Source organism: Sturnus vulgaris, chromosome 10 (genome assembly GCF_052056855.1).
Source record: "Sturnus vulgaris isolate bStuVul1 chromosome 10, bStuVul1.hap1, whole genome shotgun sequence".
Lineage (NCBI taxonomy): Eukaryota > Metazoa > Chordata > Aves > Passeriformes > Sturnidae > Sturnus > Sturnus vulgaris.
This window is the reverse complement of record NC_142252.1, coordinates 18,693,924-18,710,472: the sequence shown is the minus strand read 5'-3', so window position 1 is coordinate 18,710,472 and position 16,549 is coordinate 18,693,924. Positions and strand designations below refer to the sequence as shown.

General features: G+C 41.6%; 1 protein-coding gene across 4 annotated transcripts in view; it reads left to right on the top strand.

Moving 5' to 3' along the window:
* USP13 (ubiquitin specific peptidase 13) overlaps positions 1 to 14,990 on the top strand; it is a 49,778-nt gene extending 34,788 nt beyond the window's left edge. Inside the window, exons 11-21 of one of the 4 annotated variants that reach the window (XM_014871540.2) lie at positions 563 to 688; positions 1,938 to 2,091; positions 3,377 to 3,551; positions 3,932 to 4,020; positions 4,380 to 4,502; positions 5,887 to 5,913; positions 6,640 to 6,783; positions 7,758 to 7,924; positions 8,413 to 8,575; positions 10,443 to 10,527; positions 11,159 to 14,990. In XM_014871540.2, the coding sequence (XP_014727026.1) occupies positions 563 to 688; positions 1,938 to 2,091; positions 3,377 to 3,551; positions 3,932 to 4,020; positions 4,380 to 4,502; positions 5,887 to 5,913; positions 6,640 to 6,783; positions 7,758 to 7,924; positions 8,413 to 8,575; positions 10,443 to 10,527; positions 11,159 to 11,252 (1,347 nt within the window). In that variant the 3' untranslated portion in view covers positions 11,253 to 14,990. Of the gene's footprint in view, positions 1 to 562; positions 689 to 1,937; positions 2,092 to 3,376; positions 3,552 to 3,931; positions 4,021 to 4,379; positions 4,503 to 5,886; positions 5,914 to 6,639; positions 6,784 to 6,866; positions 7,925 to 8,412; positions 8,576 to 10,442; positions 10,528 to 11,158 lie in introns of those variants that run through there. The other 3 variants (XM_088170972.1, XR_015805763.1, XM_088170973.1) reach the window with 3 other exon arrangements.
* Positions 14,991 to 16,549: the final 1,559 nt, after the last annotated feature.

Genomic DNA, 16,549 nt, shown 5'->3' with positions numbered 1-16,549 from the left:
TAACTAAATGGCCAAAGGCAGTAAGTTATGTTTTTTCAACATGACCAACACCTGGAAATTGCAAATTCATGTCTGCTCTTTACAACCCACCTGGGAATGCATGCTGCACACATTAGCTGTTCTCTGCTTGGTTCTGCACAGCTCTCTGGAAAGGTTTTGTCCTGAGGAAAGCTGCCAGCTCATACACCAAGTGCTTCAGTATTCTGGCACAGGGTTCTGAAAGCAATATCAAATGTTATATAACAATGTAGGCTTTCAGCCTTTCTGAAAACTACTAACCTTTAAAAACCTCCAGTAATCTCTTTAAAATGCCAATTGCCAAAGGACAGGTAGAATGAGTGCTGTAGGAACTAAGCCATGAAACATATTCTAAACCCCTCCAAATCTTGTTTCAGGACTCTTCCCATTTTTATTAAAATGGAAAAATAGGTGAAATGGAAACTGTCATTCCTCCAGTGCCAGAAATGGGCCATAGATAAATTCAGTGAAGTAACTTTGAGATATTTGGTCCATGATTGAATAAAAATCACTTTTTAAAAAGGTTTTCCTCTCTTTTATTTAGCCTCAACACAATGGAATATCTCCTCGAATGTTCAAGGCTTTTATAAGTAAAGGCCACCCAGAATTTTCATCTAATAGACAGCAAGACGCACAGGAATTTTTCCTACATCTTATAAATCTAGTAGAGGTGAGAAAATCTGAATTGCAGCTTATTTTTCTGGTTATATTAGACAATGAAGGCAAACCTGTTACATGAATGGTTCATTTTTTAGTTATATTATTTTTAGCCTTAGATATGTAGAAGGTGGGACTAAATAAAATGTATTTTGTTGTAGAAACATTTGCTTCCTTAATTCTTCCTCTTCTTTACTTCAGATTCTTGAATGACCATGAACAGGGCAAGTGATGCTTCTAAAAAATATAAAGAGGTCAAGCATCATTGTGCAGGCAATAAGATTCATAAAGATATGTGACCCTTTAAATTGCTGTTCGTGTTTACCATATTGAAGTGTGTCATGGAATATTAATGAATCGGGTATTGTGATTATTATTGTTATTGTTCCAAATTCATATAATTGTTGGGAGCAAATTAATTACCCTGTCCAGCTGTTTTACAAATCCCAGCTGTATGTTATTGAATCATGGGAGGAAGGATTCCCCTGCTGAAAGCAGAGTGGCTGTTTGTCAGTTGAATATTTCTGTATAAAGCTTTAGTTCCACCAAGCTCCAGCTCAGTGCTGTGTGCAAAGGAATCATACTGTGAATTTTAATGCTGTCTTTCTGAAAAGGAATTTACAAATACATGCAGTTTTGATGTAAAGCATTTCTTGTTTACCCTTCTTCCCTCGTTTTCCCATTTTCCCCAAGAATCGAGGCTATTTGTTCATGTGTTCAGTCTCTAGATGAAGTTACTCACATTTGTATGCATAATGTTCCACATCCCTAAATGCATGTACGATTATAGGGTGGTTAGAAGAGACTTTTCTGTTTCTTGCCTGATAACAGACATTAACATGAGCCACAAAGAGGAGGTATATTATTTGCATGACATTCCCATCTGGATAATGAGCTACAAGTTCTGTTTCAGTGCATATTCAGAGTGGTAGGAACAATTCTATTTGCTGAGAGGATGCTCCATGTTATTTATCTGAACTTTCTGTCTTTAGTGTGACTTGCCAGCTTCCTACCTACTGTTCACCTTGACTCAGTCTCATTCTTGGGGTGCATACCCTGCAAGTTCCTGTGTGCAGAAAGGTGCAGCAATTGTGGACTTCAGTGGTTTTCTCTGTAGGTGCCACAGCTCTGCAAATAATCCAGCGTGAGCTGAGCTGCCAGATCAGTGTCTTTGTGCTTGCCTTAAAGCAACCAACAGCCTCTGGGTTTTCTGGTCATTAAATGATGGCCACAGAAGTGATTTGGTGTAATACTCCTTTCAGAGGAACCCAGTGGGTTCAGAAAACCCCAGTGATGTTTTCCGGTTCCTGGTGGAGGAGCGCACGCAGTGCTGCCAGTCCAGGAAGGTGCGCTACACCGAGAGGGTGGACTACATCATGCAGTTACCTGTGGCCATGGAGGCAGCAACAAACAAAGGTAAAGGAGCAAACTGCTCTGCTTGACCCGGGGGTGTGCCACATTGTGCTCAGAGATCCCCACCAGCACTGAATCTCCTTTGTCCTGGACAGTGAAACAGTTTGTGAAAGCTTCTTCGTTACAAAAAAAGAACGGAACATACTAATGAATATCCTTTAAAACACACACTCACAAAAAAACCCCAAACCAAAACAACCAAAAATCCAAATCTGCTTTCTGTTCTTTAGTAGCAGATTATAAGATCTAATATGGCAATAGAGAATAGGGGTGGGTATAAGGTAGTTTGTCGTCTATAAATCTAAAATACACAATTTGGATGTTCTGGGCTTGAGGGAAGGAGGGAAGGAGGATGAAGTGTTGGATGTTGATTCAATAAGCAGGAGTGTTTTTTTCTTGTGCCTGTGAAAAGCATCCTTGTTTTTAAAGGAGAAAATGGCCGAGGAGGCTTGAAGACCTGGGAGCAGGAGGGCAGCACTGACAAGCTGTGGTTGCATCTGCAGTCAGTGGTTATTCTTGCAGAATAACATAATAAATGCATGCTTGAGGTAGAAGTGAAGGGGACATCACAAGAACATGAAAGGGGATGTGCCTCTGAATTCCTACATAATCTGAACATTTAAAGTATTTTAAAACCAGAAGGTTCTATTTTGATTGTCGGATGACATCCTATGAAATACCACAAGGCAGAGATTTCTACCTACTTTTTACCTAGTCTACAACTCCTTGCAGTGGACAAGAAGTTTAGGAGAACTCTCCGTTCTTTGTTCATCAGTTTCAGTGATGATTCTGTTGCTTTTAAAAGGACATGTTATTTCCAGGTAATGACTCAGGAGACAGATTAGTTTGTGAATTTACCATATGGCACTGCTCAGCTTGCCAATGTCAAGACTTTTTCTAGATCATACATAATCCTGGCCTGTCTAAAAATTCAGATGACACAGATAGACAGCAATGACTTTCCAACTCAGATTGAGCTCTGATAAAGTGGGTGTGTGGCATTACTGTTCACACAGGATTTTGGCTGTCATGGCAAAGTTTGCATTGCCTGTGTCCTGGTATTTCCAGTTCTGTGTTTTCACCATGAACAGAAACCTTAGAGATGTGGCTGTGAGTGTAGCTCCTGACCCCAGTGCAGACAAAAAGATTTGATGTCTAGTTAAAAGCATGTAAAACTTTTATTGCTAATTAGGTTTTTGCATTTCTAAAACTTGAAGACATAAGCCTGATGAGGAACACATAACCATGACAATGTTCATTAGCTTCTAGTGTTGTGCATATTTCTCAGATGAATTAATTGCCTATGAATTGAAGAGGAGAGAAGCAGAAGCTGCAAGGAGACCTCTGCCAGAGCTGGTCCGTGCCAAGATCCCATTTAGAGCATGTCTGCAGGCCTTCTCTGAACCAAGCAACGTAGAGGATTTCTGGAGCAGTGCCCTTCAAGCAAAATCTGCAGGAGTTAAGTAAGTGTGTGTCTGGCTGCCTGTTAAAAACTGTGCTCTGTGCTTATCTTGTTACCTGGACATGGTGCAGAGAGAAACACACAAAAGCACAGTAAGCTCAGTCATCACATTAGTGTTGGGGCTCATCAGTGTGATGTGCAGATCAAGCCTTGCAAGAGTTATAATGATGAACTGAGCAGGAAATTAATCGTTCTCAATGGTCAGACTCTAAGAAGTGATGCAGTCTGGTTGTTGAGAGTTTGAACTTTAAATGCTTGTAAGGTTGGATCCTTTGTATCAACCAGTGATAGCTCATCTCAGTGTGCGTGAGGAGCTGAGATCTGTGCTGCTGGGGATTCTGTTGTCTGATTTCAATGATTTATGTTTCTTGTCCTTCCCAGGACTTCCCGTTTTGCTTCCTTTCCTGAGTACTTAGTGGTGCAGATAAAGAAATTCACCTTTGGCCTTGACTGGATACCCAAAAAGCTTGGTATGTGCTTGTTTTACTTACCTTTCTATCTGAGATAATTAATAAGATGTGCACACTATAGTGAGGACCTGACTCAAGTCTTAAGTTTGTACTGTGAAGATCCTAATTGAATCTTCTTCCCTTTTAAAACAAATTTAACCAGTCCATCAGATCTGTGGTGTTAAAACAGAGTTTCATGTAATCTGAGCTAGTTAAATTGTGCTTTGAAGTTCCACATTTCTTGAAGAACTCTTTTCAGAAGGAGAATCCTGGCTGTTCCTGTACTTTGAGTACCAGAATCTCCTCTCTGAAGGGGTAGGTTGCACCATAAGGTTGTTTTGCTGGCTGCAGAAGCTTATCCCATTTCTCTGCTTTTATAGACGTTTCTATAGACATGCCAGATTTCCTGGATATCAGTCATCTTCGGGCCAGGGGGCTCCAGCCAGGAGAAGAGGAACTCCCAGACATTGCTCCTCCCATTGTCATTCCCGATGACCCAAAAGGTATTTGCTGACTTACTCTCCCTTGCATTCCCTTTCCTTCTAGCACGCAGGGATTCTCTTTAATCTTCACTGTTTGGAACTATGAACAAAAACCCAGCTCTGTACTTCTGTGATTGAAGACTGGTGTAACACCCCACAGCCTTTTTTCCCTCCCTGCTGGACAACCCTAGTTCTTCCAGCTTTTCTGTTTTGGGGATTTATTAAAGAATCAGAGAGTGGTTGGGGTTGGAAGAGATCTTAAAGATCATCTAGTTCCAACCCCCTTGCCATGGGTAGGGAGACCTTTCCCTAGAAGGTTTGATAATTGATGTTGCTGTCCTTGACTCTCTCCAGAGAACCTTCAGTGCCTGTCCATGGAGTAAAGTCATGGCTTTATGCTTGTCATCCATCCTTGGAGTAAAGTCACTGTGCACTTCCCAGGTCCAGCACAGTACAATAATACTTGATACACAAAAGACTACAGTTTAGAAAAACAGCTTTCCAGGCATAGACTAAGACTCTAAATTTTATTCATTTTAAAAATACAAGAATTGTAAGGCCCTAGCAGCTGTGCCTGCATGCACAGTCCTCTTCTCTGGATGTACAGAGCTGCACAGCCCACTAAAAAAAGCTCTGTCTCAAGGAGAAGATGGCAAGCAGCTGACTCTAATGTTTGTGGAGCAGAAAGAAAGAGGAGTGTTGTGCTGGTTTGTTTGGTTTTTTTTTTCTTAAATACTATTTCTTTTATGCTAAAGTTCAGAAACAAGAATATTAAATATCCTTCTCCTTTATTCCCTGGGTTTCCCTGGAGAATAAAATAGTTTATAGCAAGTAAAATCATGTTTTTATGGTGTGACGTTAGACCCAGGTGGTTGCACTTTCCCCCAGATGACTGAAGTTTGAGTGAGTATTTAACACGAAGCCAGTAATGCAACTGCTCTCTTTGCTTGGATATTTATAATAATATTTACAATACCATGCTGTATGTATGTGAAAGAAAGCTAGTGCCTGGAATTGTGTGCAGAGCAAGGATATGACAAACTTCAGTTCTCCAAAGGTTTTAATTCTGTCCCTTATCTATGTAAGTTCCTCACAAAGGCCTGTACCTTCTTATCCTCTTGCTGAATGGACTGACCTAGTTTTCGTGTAAATACATGGGTGATGGTACTTTATTTTAAAGATTCTTGCTTAGACCAGCCATCAGCTTTATTTTCCTACTGGTTTATAGTATCAGTGACACTTTGCTCTGAACTGAGTTAGAGAAATATCCCTGCTCTAATTCATAGCAAAAACATCAGGGAAGTAAGGATGAAACTTCCCTGTCTCCATGAGATTAAATATTTCTATGAGTTTCAAAATACTGAGTTGTTTTACCCTGTTTTTTTCCCCCATTGTTGATTTTCAGATCACATGGCGAACCATTTTGTGGAGTGTATGTATCTCATTTTCCTACTGCTTAAAAAATTGTTACATTTTTGCTCAGCTGATGGCTTCTCTCTCCTCATAGAGACGCATGAAGCCTTGCCCTGCATGCTTCCAAATAAAAGCTGATTTCTGTGCTTGTTCAGTGTTTACTTCCATGTGTGCATGACTGTCATTGAGAGTTGATATAGAATCAATACAGAATGTGAGCTGCTCCTCTGCCTGCTGCTCCTCAGGAGGATCTTGCACCTCTGGGGGTCACAGCCACTTGATCCTGGCTCCCTCTGCATTCTGATCTCACATAAAGCTGTCTGACCTTGTTATACAGAGACTGCCAGATCTGGCAGCTGTTACTTCTCTAACCTGCAAGATCCTGCCTTTGAGAGGTGCTTGGTTTTGGCTGCCATCTCTAGCTGAGCTCAGCACCTGACTTCCTCACCCCTTGAAATCCAGTGCTGAGGTATTTTAAAATAAATAAAGTCCTGTAGGAATTAATCAAGATTTAATGGTCTATGTGAGGATCTGTGTCCGTACTGGCACAAAAGATTATCAGTAAGTCCATAACAATTACTGTAACGCTTTGTACAATGCTGTTTTCTGATGGCTGAGAGTTTATTGAAGTACTAAACCAAACCCAAGCAATATGTACTGTAATATATGGCACTGTGAGTAACAATAAAATATTATACAGTGGATGAAATTAGACTTTTATATTTTAGAAGGTCCTTTCTTGTAGCCCTAGATATTGATGAGTCTTCAGTTATGCAGCTGGCAGAGATGGGCTTTCCTTTGGAAGCGTGTCGGAAAGCTGTGTACTATACAGGCAACCTGGGTGCTGAAGTTGCTTTCAACTGGATCATTGCACACATGGAAGAACCAGGTCAGTGACTGGAGGGTGTAAGTTAGACTCAGCTCCTGATTGTGGATTTTGGCAGTCAGTAGAAATTTTATAATGTGTGACAGAGAAACAACGGCCCCCCTTCCCCACCTGGGAAACCTGGAGGTGTGAGTGAATTTTCCTAAGCTGCTCCTGGGATGTGCAGATCTTGACCATTATGTGGTATCCTCTGCCTAGAAGAAGACAGCAAACTAAGCTACACCAGAAGTCCTGTCCTCACCACTGGTGTGGGCCAGCTCTGTTTCCACCCTTTGGCTAGGTCCGTGCTGCTAAGGGGGAAGCTGACTTATTTCCAAGTGTAAGTACAAAGAATCCTGTGGTCTGGATGCTTTTCTTCCATATCAGCCTTCTCTAGCTCAGGCTGGAGCATTCATGCCATACTTGGGCTGTCTAGTGATGGATAGGGCTGCTAGATGTTCTCCACTTCCTGTGTTTCATCCATGCAAACTTTGGACTCATGATTCAGCACTGAGTGCATCCGAGTAGTCCCTTGCCAGGAAACTCCAGATTTGGTTGCGTTCACGCTTCACCATGAGCTTTTGTGTTGCTTGTGTAAATGGGGAATGAGTTTCACTTGGGCTTAGCAGACATTTTCAGATATGGAATCAGTTCATTTTACATCTATGCACTGGGATGTCTATTATCCTGATGCCATCATTGCTTCCATACCAATCTTTGCTGCTTTCCTGCAGTTGTTTCACTTCTGCAATGTGCCAAGTTATTCCAGTCTGCTCAGTATGAGCATGTGCACCTAGATACTTTGTAACGTGCACATTCACTTTGTTGTTTTTGAGGCTTTCCACACATCTAAGTCTGAATTTAGATGCCAGTGAAATGAACTTACATTGATTTCAGGACTGCTTTTGAGGTCCTGTGTGTTGTTTGTTTGTGTTTGTTGTTGACTTTCCAGTTAAGTGAGGCAAAAGAAGTAACTGGTGAATGTTTGTTTGTTCCAGACTTTGCTGAGCCACTGGTCACACCTGCATTTGGAGAAGTTGCTTCCAGTGGGGCAGCTGCTTTAGGAGCTGTAGGGCTAGATAACCAGCCTCCTGAAGAGATGGTTGCAATTATCATTTCCATGGGATTCCAAAGGAATCTGGCGATTCAGGCGCTGAAGGCAACAGTGAGTTCATGGGTTATTGGTGGCACTGGAGTTTAGTTTCATGTTCTTTGTGCGTGTGTGTGGTCAGATGCCTTTGGAACATGTACAAAAATCCAGTTAGTGGATGATGAGCCTGGAACTGTCCTGGCCAAGTGTGGGATGCCTGACTTCTCTGGAGTGGGGAAGGGGTTTGTGTGTTTCACTGGAATGGTAAAGTGTTGTAGGCAGTGAGGAAAAATTATCTGTTAAAAAATAATCTGGATGCCTGGAGACTGTGTGTCTGCAAGATAAGAACCTGGGGCTGTAGGTCTTAGTTGTGGGATTATTTCTTTTCCATATGTCAAGCTTTTGCAGAGTGCTTGCTGAATACTATTTTCCAGGGAGGTAGAGGTATCTTACAATTTTTAAGTGCTGAAAACATGATCCTTACTCTGTTCAAAGGCTGGTGAGTGGCAGTGTGATGTTAGAGAGTGTATTAAAGGCTGCTCTTTTGATTGTTTGACTGGCAGAACAATAACTTGGAGCGTGCACTGGAGTGGATCTTCAGCCACCCTGACCCTGAGGAGGAAAGTGACCCTGCCTTGGACACAGTGGATATGGAGAACAATGCTAATGCCAATATCCTTGCAGAGACAGGGTCTGAGGGACCCAGGATCAAAGACGGCCCTGGAAGTAAGTTCTGCTTCAACTTAAACCTGGCTGTCATTTGTTGCATCACACCCACCCGTTCATAGAGCTCCTTCCTGTTTTGAAAGTAGTTATTGTGGGGATTTTTTGGACATGATCCAGACAATTTACTTCCAGTCTTGTTTCTGGGGCTGAATCCAGCTCTGTGGGCTGCTGAGTTCTGTGTGCTGTGTTTGCTCAGAAAACTCTCTCCTTGAGCTCACTGAATAACCTGAGCCCAAAGTTTCTTGCTACCACAGCACACAAGTCTCTCTTGGCCTAGGTTTACTTTTTGTTCTGCTGCTATAAGATGAAAAGACAAAGAAAAGCTAGAATGTTTAAATCTTCAGAGGCTGAGCATCCTAAAGACAACACTGCTGTTACAGACCACCTGAGTTTCTGTCCTCCTGTGGTCTGCTGGTCGATTTGATAATCCCTTCAACCAAGTTCCTTATTCAGAGTACCACAGGTATAGTTGGTGTCATGCATGTTTTGTTGTCTTTTGGTTGACATTCTCTGTCATACTGCTGCTAAATAAACCACAAGATGGGGCTAATGTACAGCAGGCAAAGTTGAGAAGAACCTCCTAGAGGTGTCACAACACTGGAGTACAAAAGCTCAGTGGCAGTGCTAAGGATGTCACAGAAAGTTTTTTGAAGGGTCTTTAGTGACTAGATATAATAACTGTAGTATGTTCTAAACTTCTACCTCTGATCTTGAATGTAAAGGTTTTAGGGGAAAAAAAATTACCAGACAATTTGATTTTTGTGTCTGTGGTTGCTACTTATAAATACAAACCATAAGTCTTTTAGAGACATGGGAAACATCGATTATCACTGGGTTAAAAAAAAACATAATTCGAATAATTATTTTTTGTGGTAGTCTTTGTACATTGAGACCCTTTACTGAATGCCTGAAATCCTGATAACCAATATGATGCTGTAAAATGGCTCCAGAAAGCCCTCACCAGAAAAATCCAGGTCCATGCCCTTATGCAATAGCCTGAAAGCTGAGTGTGCCTGGGTGTGCCCGAGTGTTTCCAAGTGTTTCAGAGTGTGCCTGAGTGTGCCCAAGTGTTCCTGAGTGTACTTAGGTGTGTCTGAGTGTGCCTGGGTGTGCCCAGATGTGCCTGGCTGTCCCTGAGTGTGCCTGGGTGTGCCCGAAGGTGTGAGTGTGTCAGGGTGTGCCCAAGTGTGCCCGACTGTTTCCGTGTGTGCCCGAGTGTGTCAGGTTGTGCCTTGGTGTGCCCAGATGTGCCTGGGTGTACCCGAGTGTTCCCGAGTGTGCCTGAGTGTGTCTGAGTGTGTCTCTTTTACTTTTAGTGGTAAATCAGGTAAATGACATTCATGGGTGGGGATCAAGAACCAGTGCTGAGTTCTCCAGAGATTTTAAGCATAAAAATTGTCCCTTTGTTAAAGGAAGAGCTTTCTTTCCTGTCCTCTCTTTTATGGTGTGCTGAAATGGAAACTTCTCTGGTTTTGAATTTATAGGAGATCTGTGATCACATTAGAAACATTCCTAATTTGTGTGCAGAATGAACTCCCTGTTTGGCACTTCCTGTGGTGCTCTCTGTCAACTGGGAATGAATCTGCTGTTTTCTTTCCTAGTAGGGTCTGTCATCACAGCCCTGCTGTATGTGCACAGGTCTCTGTGGCTTTGATTTCTATTGGTCTGATGTTTTGACAGTGAATCTGAGCCACTAGTTAAGTTGGGGTAATGCTGCAGTGTTAACAGAAACTGAATTTGGGGATGCAGAGTCTGAGTTGGGACTGCTTAGCTGCTTCTCCAGTATTAAAAAGAACATTTCCCGTGGAGTCATATTGCAGTGGTAGCAGTAAAAAACTTAGGGTGCCATTTATATTTCTTAAAACAGGATATGAGCTGTTTGGGTTCATCAGCCACATGGGAACATCCACGATGAGTGGCCACTATGTTTGTCACCTCAGAAAGGAAGGAAGGTGAGTGCAGCTGGGAGAGTCACCTGGGATGAGCAAATGTTTCATTTGAAGCATCTGTACAGAGCAGGGTGTGCTCATGGCAGACAACATGGGCTGTTACCATCTGTAGGTTTCCCACAAAAAAATTGAAAATTGTCACAGAGTCAGTTCTGATCCCACGGTAGTCTGTGGTGAAATGTACCATTGGCTCTCCTGTGCTTTCCATTCCAAATCTCTATTCAATCTGGGGCATTGGTTCTGTATCTGGCTTAATTTATCTGAGCCCTCCCCAGCTTCCTTTTGTTGCCCATCAATAGAAAGCCATGGATCTATGGGCTGACACTAGTGTTGCTGGTACTGTGGTGCTGATCTTGGCTGTGATTTTGATATGCTCCCATTATTTGACATTGGGAATCCCTGATTTCCCTTCATTTGAGTTGTAACTACACATGCCTCTGCACATCCCTCCTCCTTTTCAATTCCTGACTCTGCTAGCTGGTTCTGCTGTTTCTCTGATCCTTTGTTCTCATTGCAATGCCTAATTTTAGATTTTAAACTCTTTGACTTAGACTCTTTGGGTCTGAGAAGTCCCTGATAAACCTGTGGTGATTTTTATACTCATGGAATGTAATCTATCTTGTTTTCCTTCCAGATGGGTGATCTACAACGACCTTAGAGTCTGTGCCTCAGAACGACCTCCCAAAGACCTGGGCTACATTTATTTTTACCACAGGATACCAAGTTAGGCCTCAAATCTATCACCTGGCCTTAAGAAGCCATAAGCCTTTTTAACTTGCCCAAAAAAAGCATACAATAAAAATCTAAAACCAACAAAAGACCCCTTAACCCTTGGACTGCCAAAAAGCAAAGGAAAAGGTGGGATGTTTATAGTGTATTTAAAAACAATCATTTGATGCCGCCTTAAGTGTTAGATGGAAGATTTCTATTAGGTGCTGTATAGGACATTGTTTTAAATTTATACACCTTACAGGCCATGTGGATTTCTGGTGGAGTTTGCAGCTAGTGTGTGGAGAATATGGAAGCTTCAGTGTTGAGCAAAAACAGTTCAGCCCAGCTCCTGCCTGTCCTGTCCATGCATCCTTTGAAGACCTCAAACAAGTATTTGTGTCTTTAGTGACTGGGAGCCTGTGTTTTCATCCAGAGTCCAGATCATGTAGAGAAATCATTTGAAGGGAGGGGGTTTGTGGCTTTTCTTCAATGCAGAATGTCTTCTTTCAGAGATTATTTTCAGTGCAGTGAGAAAAGCCAGTGAAGTTATAGCTGTTGGAATTCAGTGGTACAGTATCTTGATTTGACTTTTCCAGGCATAAGCCTAACAGACTAATGGAGACAGGAGCAATCCCCTGACAGTGCCCTCTACATTTTTTGCCAAAGAAAAATTTTATTTTTGCAGGCATAGGTTTCTTCATCTTCACTTGAATGTTCATTTTGTAAGTTCTTCCAACAGTTCAGGATTACAGATGGCTAAAAGCAGAAGACTTTCTGACTATGAAATTAAATGCACACCCTCAGGAAAGGCAAGGTTGTTATTTAAATTTTGTTTTCTTATGGAGGAGGTAAAGAAGGGTCTAATGTCCCAATATACTTATGTCAGGGAGATTTGTCTCTAGACCACTCATTCCATCTGGAATCAACTCACTGACAAAGTACTCACAGTGCAATCCTGCTTTCTGCTGAAGATTGCTTAAATATTGACTTTCATATTTGAGTGGGGCAAATTGCTTAGTAAGTTTGCTGATTTATTGATTTACCCCTCTCTTCCTCCCTTAAAAAAACAAAACAACTAACAACAAGAACAAAACCCAAACAATAAAAACCCCCTTGAATTGATATTTTGGCTTGCTTTAAACTTGCCAATGCACCAATAATCTGATCTCTTCAAGAGACACCTTCTAAAAGGGATTTGATATCTGGCAGGGATGATGGGGTGGGCAGGCAGGGGCTGGCCTTTCCTGTCCTTTTTTTTTTTTGGTGTGTGTGTGTGTGTTAGTTAAGTGTTTTTCACAGGAATAAGAATATGTACGTGGGTTTTAAAATTATATTTGAAAACACTCATTCTAGAAAAATTAAAATGGTGAGTGCAAAACCTTTCATGATTCCAAAAAAAAAAAAGAAACCCAAAGGTTCACAGTGTTGGACACTGCTTAGAGGCTGTTTCTGGAGTTGCCTTGTACAATGTTACAAAGCCCTCAAAATAAATTGCAGCAGTCAAAAAAAAATCCTTTTTTTCAGAGTGCAAGAGAGCCTGAGAGGTGTTATTACATTATCTCTGCAGTTAGTGCCTGCAAATTTTAATAGCAAAATTCAGGCAGCTACACATTACAGAAGAAAACCCAAATTAAATATCTGGTTATGAGAAGGACATTTTAGTTTTTGCAGTGTCTGGGGAAAAATAATTCTCTCTCTGGTCATAAAGCCTCACACAGAGCCAAAAAACACTGTTGGTATTTTAATCAGGTTTTTATCTTAAAAGATTGTGAGAGAAATTCCAGTGCAATAATTCTGTAGAGTGTAAAGGTGTCTAATTGCTGGGAAAGCTCCCTGCACTTACAGCTCTTATGGACACATTAGTGGTGTCCTGGCACATTAATGAGTGTGAGATTCAGTTGCCTTGTTCTTATTGAGCCACCAGTTCTGGAGGAAATAAAAGCTGCCAGTAATTTCCTTCCTTCTTCCAGATTTTGGATATTTGAGGACTTTACCAGAAAGTGACAGGTTTGAAAATGAGATCAGGAAATTATGCAGTGATACATCTTCTATTTAAAGTGAAAGAGCAAAACTTCTGTATATCTGTGTGTTTTTTCATTCTGGTAGTAGAAAAATGAGAAAAGGCCTTCCCCCCCCCCTTCCTTTAACTTTTAACTTTTATTTTTTTTTAAATTCTCATGTATATTCCAAGGAAGTTCAACACAACAGCTTCCCTCTTGCCTCATGAACTTAAAGGGCTATTTAGAATCTACCAAGATCTGGTGGCTGCTGCCTTTTTATTTAGAAATGTTGAGCAAATTAAAAGGGAGGGCCCTTGGCTGGCCATTGTAAGTGAATTGGAGCAGCTCAGATCCTGGAGTTCTTTTCAGTTCATCACTTTCATGTTTTACCTGCCAAACCAAAGTTGGTCAGGAGTGCAGGGAGCAGTTTAGGGGAAAGGATTTAAGGTTTTCTAAAATGTAGCAGTTAAAAATATGTTAGAAGTTCTTCAGTTAGGTACTTAAGGAATTACTTTATTTTCTCCCAAAACAGTGGCCTCCCTCCTTTTTTCAAATGGCTGGTTCAGTCATCTCCCTTTTGTGATGGGTTTTGTGTGAAGAACATCATGAAGAATATCCTCTTCCTGGAGGAGCAGGATGTCAACTCCTGACTCCTCAGCCTAATGGAGGGGAGAGGAATTTTGGTGGGTTTGGGGTTTTTTTAAACTCCAGCATTGCAGAAGCCCCACTCAAACAGGCTGTGCTGAAGAGATGGCTGATGTGCCAGGCTGTGCCTGCTGCAATCTGAATGTGTTAAACCAGGGCACAGCCTGGGCATTCCCTGTCTGGGTTCTGGGGGAGCTGCTGGGGTCTCCTTGAGCTGGGAGCTTCTTGACTAAAAAGAATGGAGGAAGAAAAATCACTGTGAGCTGTTTGAGACAATCTAACCCGAGACTCATGGCAAGCCAGGACCTGGCAGTAAATAATGCTCTTATTTCTCAGACTTACTTTTACTTTTTTGTATGACACATTTAGGTTAAAAGATAGGAAGGAAGAAAAACTCAGTAACTTTTCCTCGATTTCCTCTTCTCCTGTCCTTCCTAGCAGCATGCTGGATCCAGTAGACTCCTCATTCTGAGTCACAATCTCCAATTTCCAAAACAAATGTAGACACAAACTCCTATTTAATCTTCCTAGCTAAAATATAATTAGGATAAAAATTAATTTATTCAGAGCTGTGGTTTTCAAATGAGTAGATGTTTCTGAACTCCAATCACTTGCAACTCTCCTGGGTTCAGTGCCATTACCTCTGACTGACTTTGGTGTAAGTGAAACCAACATCAGCCCAGGTCTTTGATTCAGGCAGCCTCCACCAAGTCCCAACACACATTCAGAATGTGGATGCATCCAGAGCTCATTTGATTTCTTTAGAAACTTCTCCAACTGATTCCTTTTGTTCTCCATCCTGGCAGCAGCCATTTTTACCCTCTTTGCTGTTTTCATGCATTGGAAGTCTATGCAAAATATGTAACTGGATATTTTATTGTTTTCCCTGTAGCCCTTCCTACCTTAATGGCTGAGATTGGTGTCTGATTTCTGCTCACTCTTCAGTGGTTTTACTGTTGTATCCTGGAAGTGTCTGTCCTGGTTTACTTTGCACCATTCAGAGTTGTTTGCCTGAAGCACTGTTAATTTTCTGGAGAGTATTTGTCTGAGATGAGAAAGGCTGTGAATGACATTGTTGCAACTGTTTTAAATTAAAAAGAAATATTCTCACATCTGGTGACTGTGTGATTATTGCTTCTTTATTCCTGTCTGAACTGAAGAGAACAGACAGAATGTGTTTTGATACTGCCTCTCACTCTTTGTGGTCACATTTGGTGTTTTACTTAAAAAAACCTGTGCGTAAGGAACAGAGAGGTTTGTGAAAGTCTCGATTTCTTGTGATTCCTGGCATTTCTGTGGATTTTAAAAAAAAAGTTAAATCCCCAAGCCTGAGTGGATATACAACATGGCAAAACATAGAAAAGAGGTTTTAAGTTATATTGGTTTGTTTCTTTTTAACTTTTAGGCCTGTTGATGTTCTTTGATCAGAAGAGTTGGCAATGTTTGTGTGGAATAGTGCTGTCATTTCACCCCAAACTTCTGCTTTATCATGGTCTGCAATTCCTCATACTCAAAAATTTCTTCTGCTGCTCAGTAAAGAAGTCTGTTTTCGTCACGTGTGAGGACTTTACATAGAAATGTGACTTTTGGGACTCTGGTAGATGTAATAGGCTGAAAAAGAAAACTGGGGGGTGACAACTTTTTATAGGATCATGGGACCAGCAACAGGAGGAGAGGTAAGAGGTAAATCTGCTGGGTTCAGTGACACTTCTTGACATAGAAGTAGAGGACATGTGACATGTTGAGTGGTAAGAAATGTAAAGATGGTTCAGCTTCTGAAGTCTAAACCTAATGAGCTGTTTTGGTTTCTCTTCTTTCACAGATGTCCTTTGTGACCATGGCAACTCAAGCCATGCTGTTCACACCACTTGTGGCAACTGGAAGAGGTGGGAGGGTGGCTCCCTGTACAAGCTTAAGAGCTCTGTTCAGAATTTCCAGGAATTTCCTGTAGAGGATTTGTGCCTGCTAGCTTTTGCAGACTGTTTGTGGGAGGCAGGATTGGATAAGTGACAAGTTACCACCCTCTGCTCCCCCTCACTGAAGTGGGAAGCAGCCCCTCTGTGTCCCTCAGGTGCACTACAAGCTTAACCTAAATAAGGGCAGCACTGACAGCAATGGTGGGACAAATGCTATAAAATTATTGAAAACAATTACTGCATGACTGGCAGCTGTTTGGAGTGGGTGATTATGCTTTCAGATCTCTTTACCAGTGATTTTTGAGTAGTTTTCTATGTGGATTTGGTACTGATGCTTTTTTTCCCACTGTGTTCCTGTGTCAGTCCTGTGTTCCTGATCTGGGTTCCCTATGGAGAAAATAACCAAAGGATTTTCCTGCTGCTGCTTTGTCAGTGCATTTGAGCAAAAAGAACTAAACTAGCCTTAACATCTCCCAGCAAAACACACCAGTGTCAAGGGCCCACACTGAATTTTGTCCTAACCTAAGGGTTATTGTAGTTTTTGTGTCTGTTCCCTTTTGTTTCTTGGTGAAAGGTTCTGGTTAAAGCCATAGGTTTTAGCCAGTTGTTTTTTCTGACAGAGCTTTCCTTCTGCAGGCAAACATTATGGCTGTGTTCTTCTATTTGTTTTTCTGGAGTAGCCCACATGTCCATGGAGAGAGTCCTTTTTCCAGGGCTTTTTCCATAGCCCTGTGCTGTCACTGTCACAGCCCC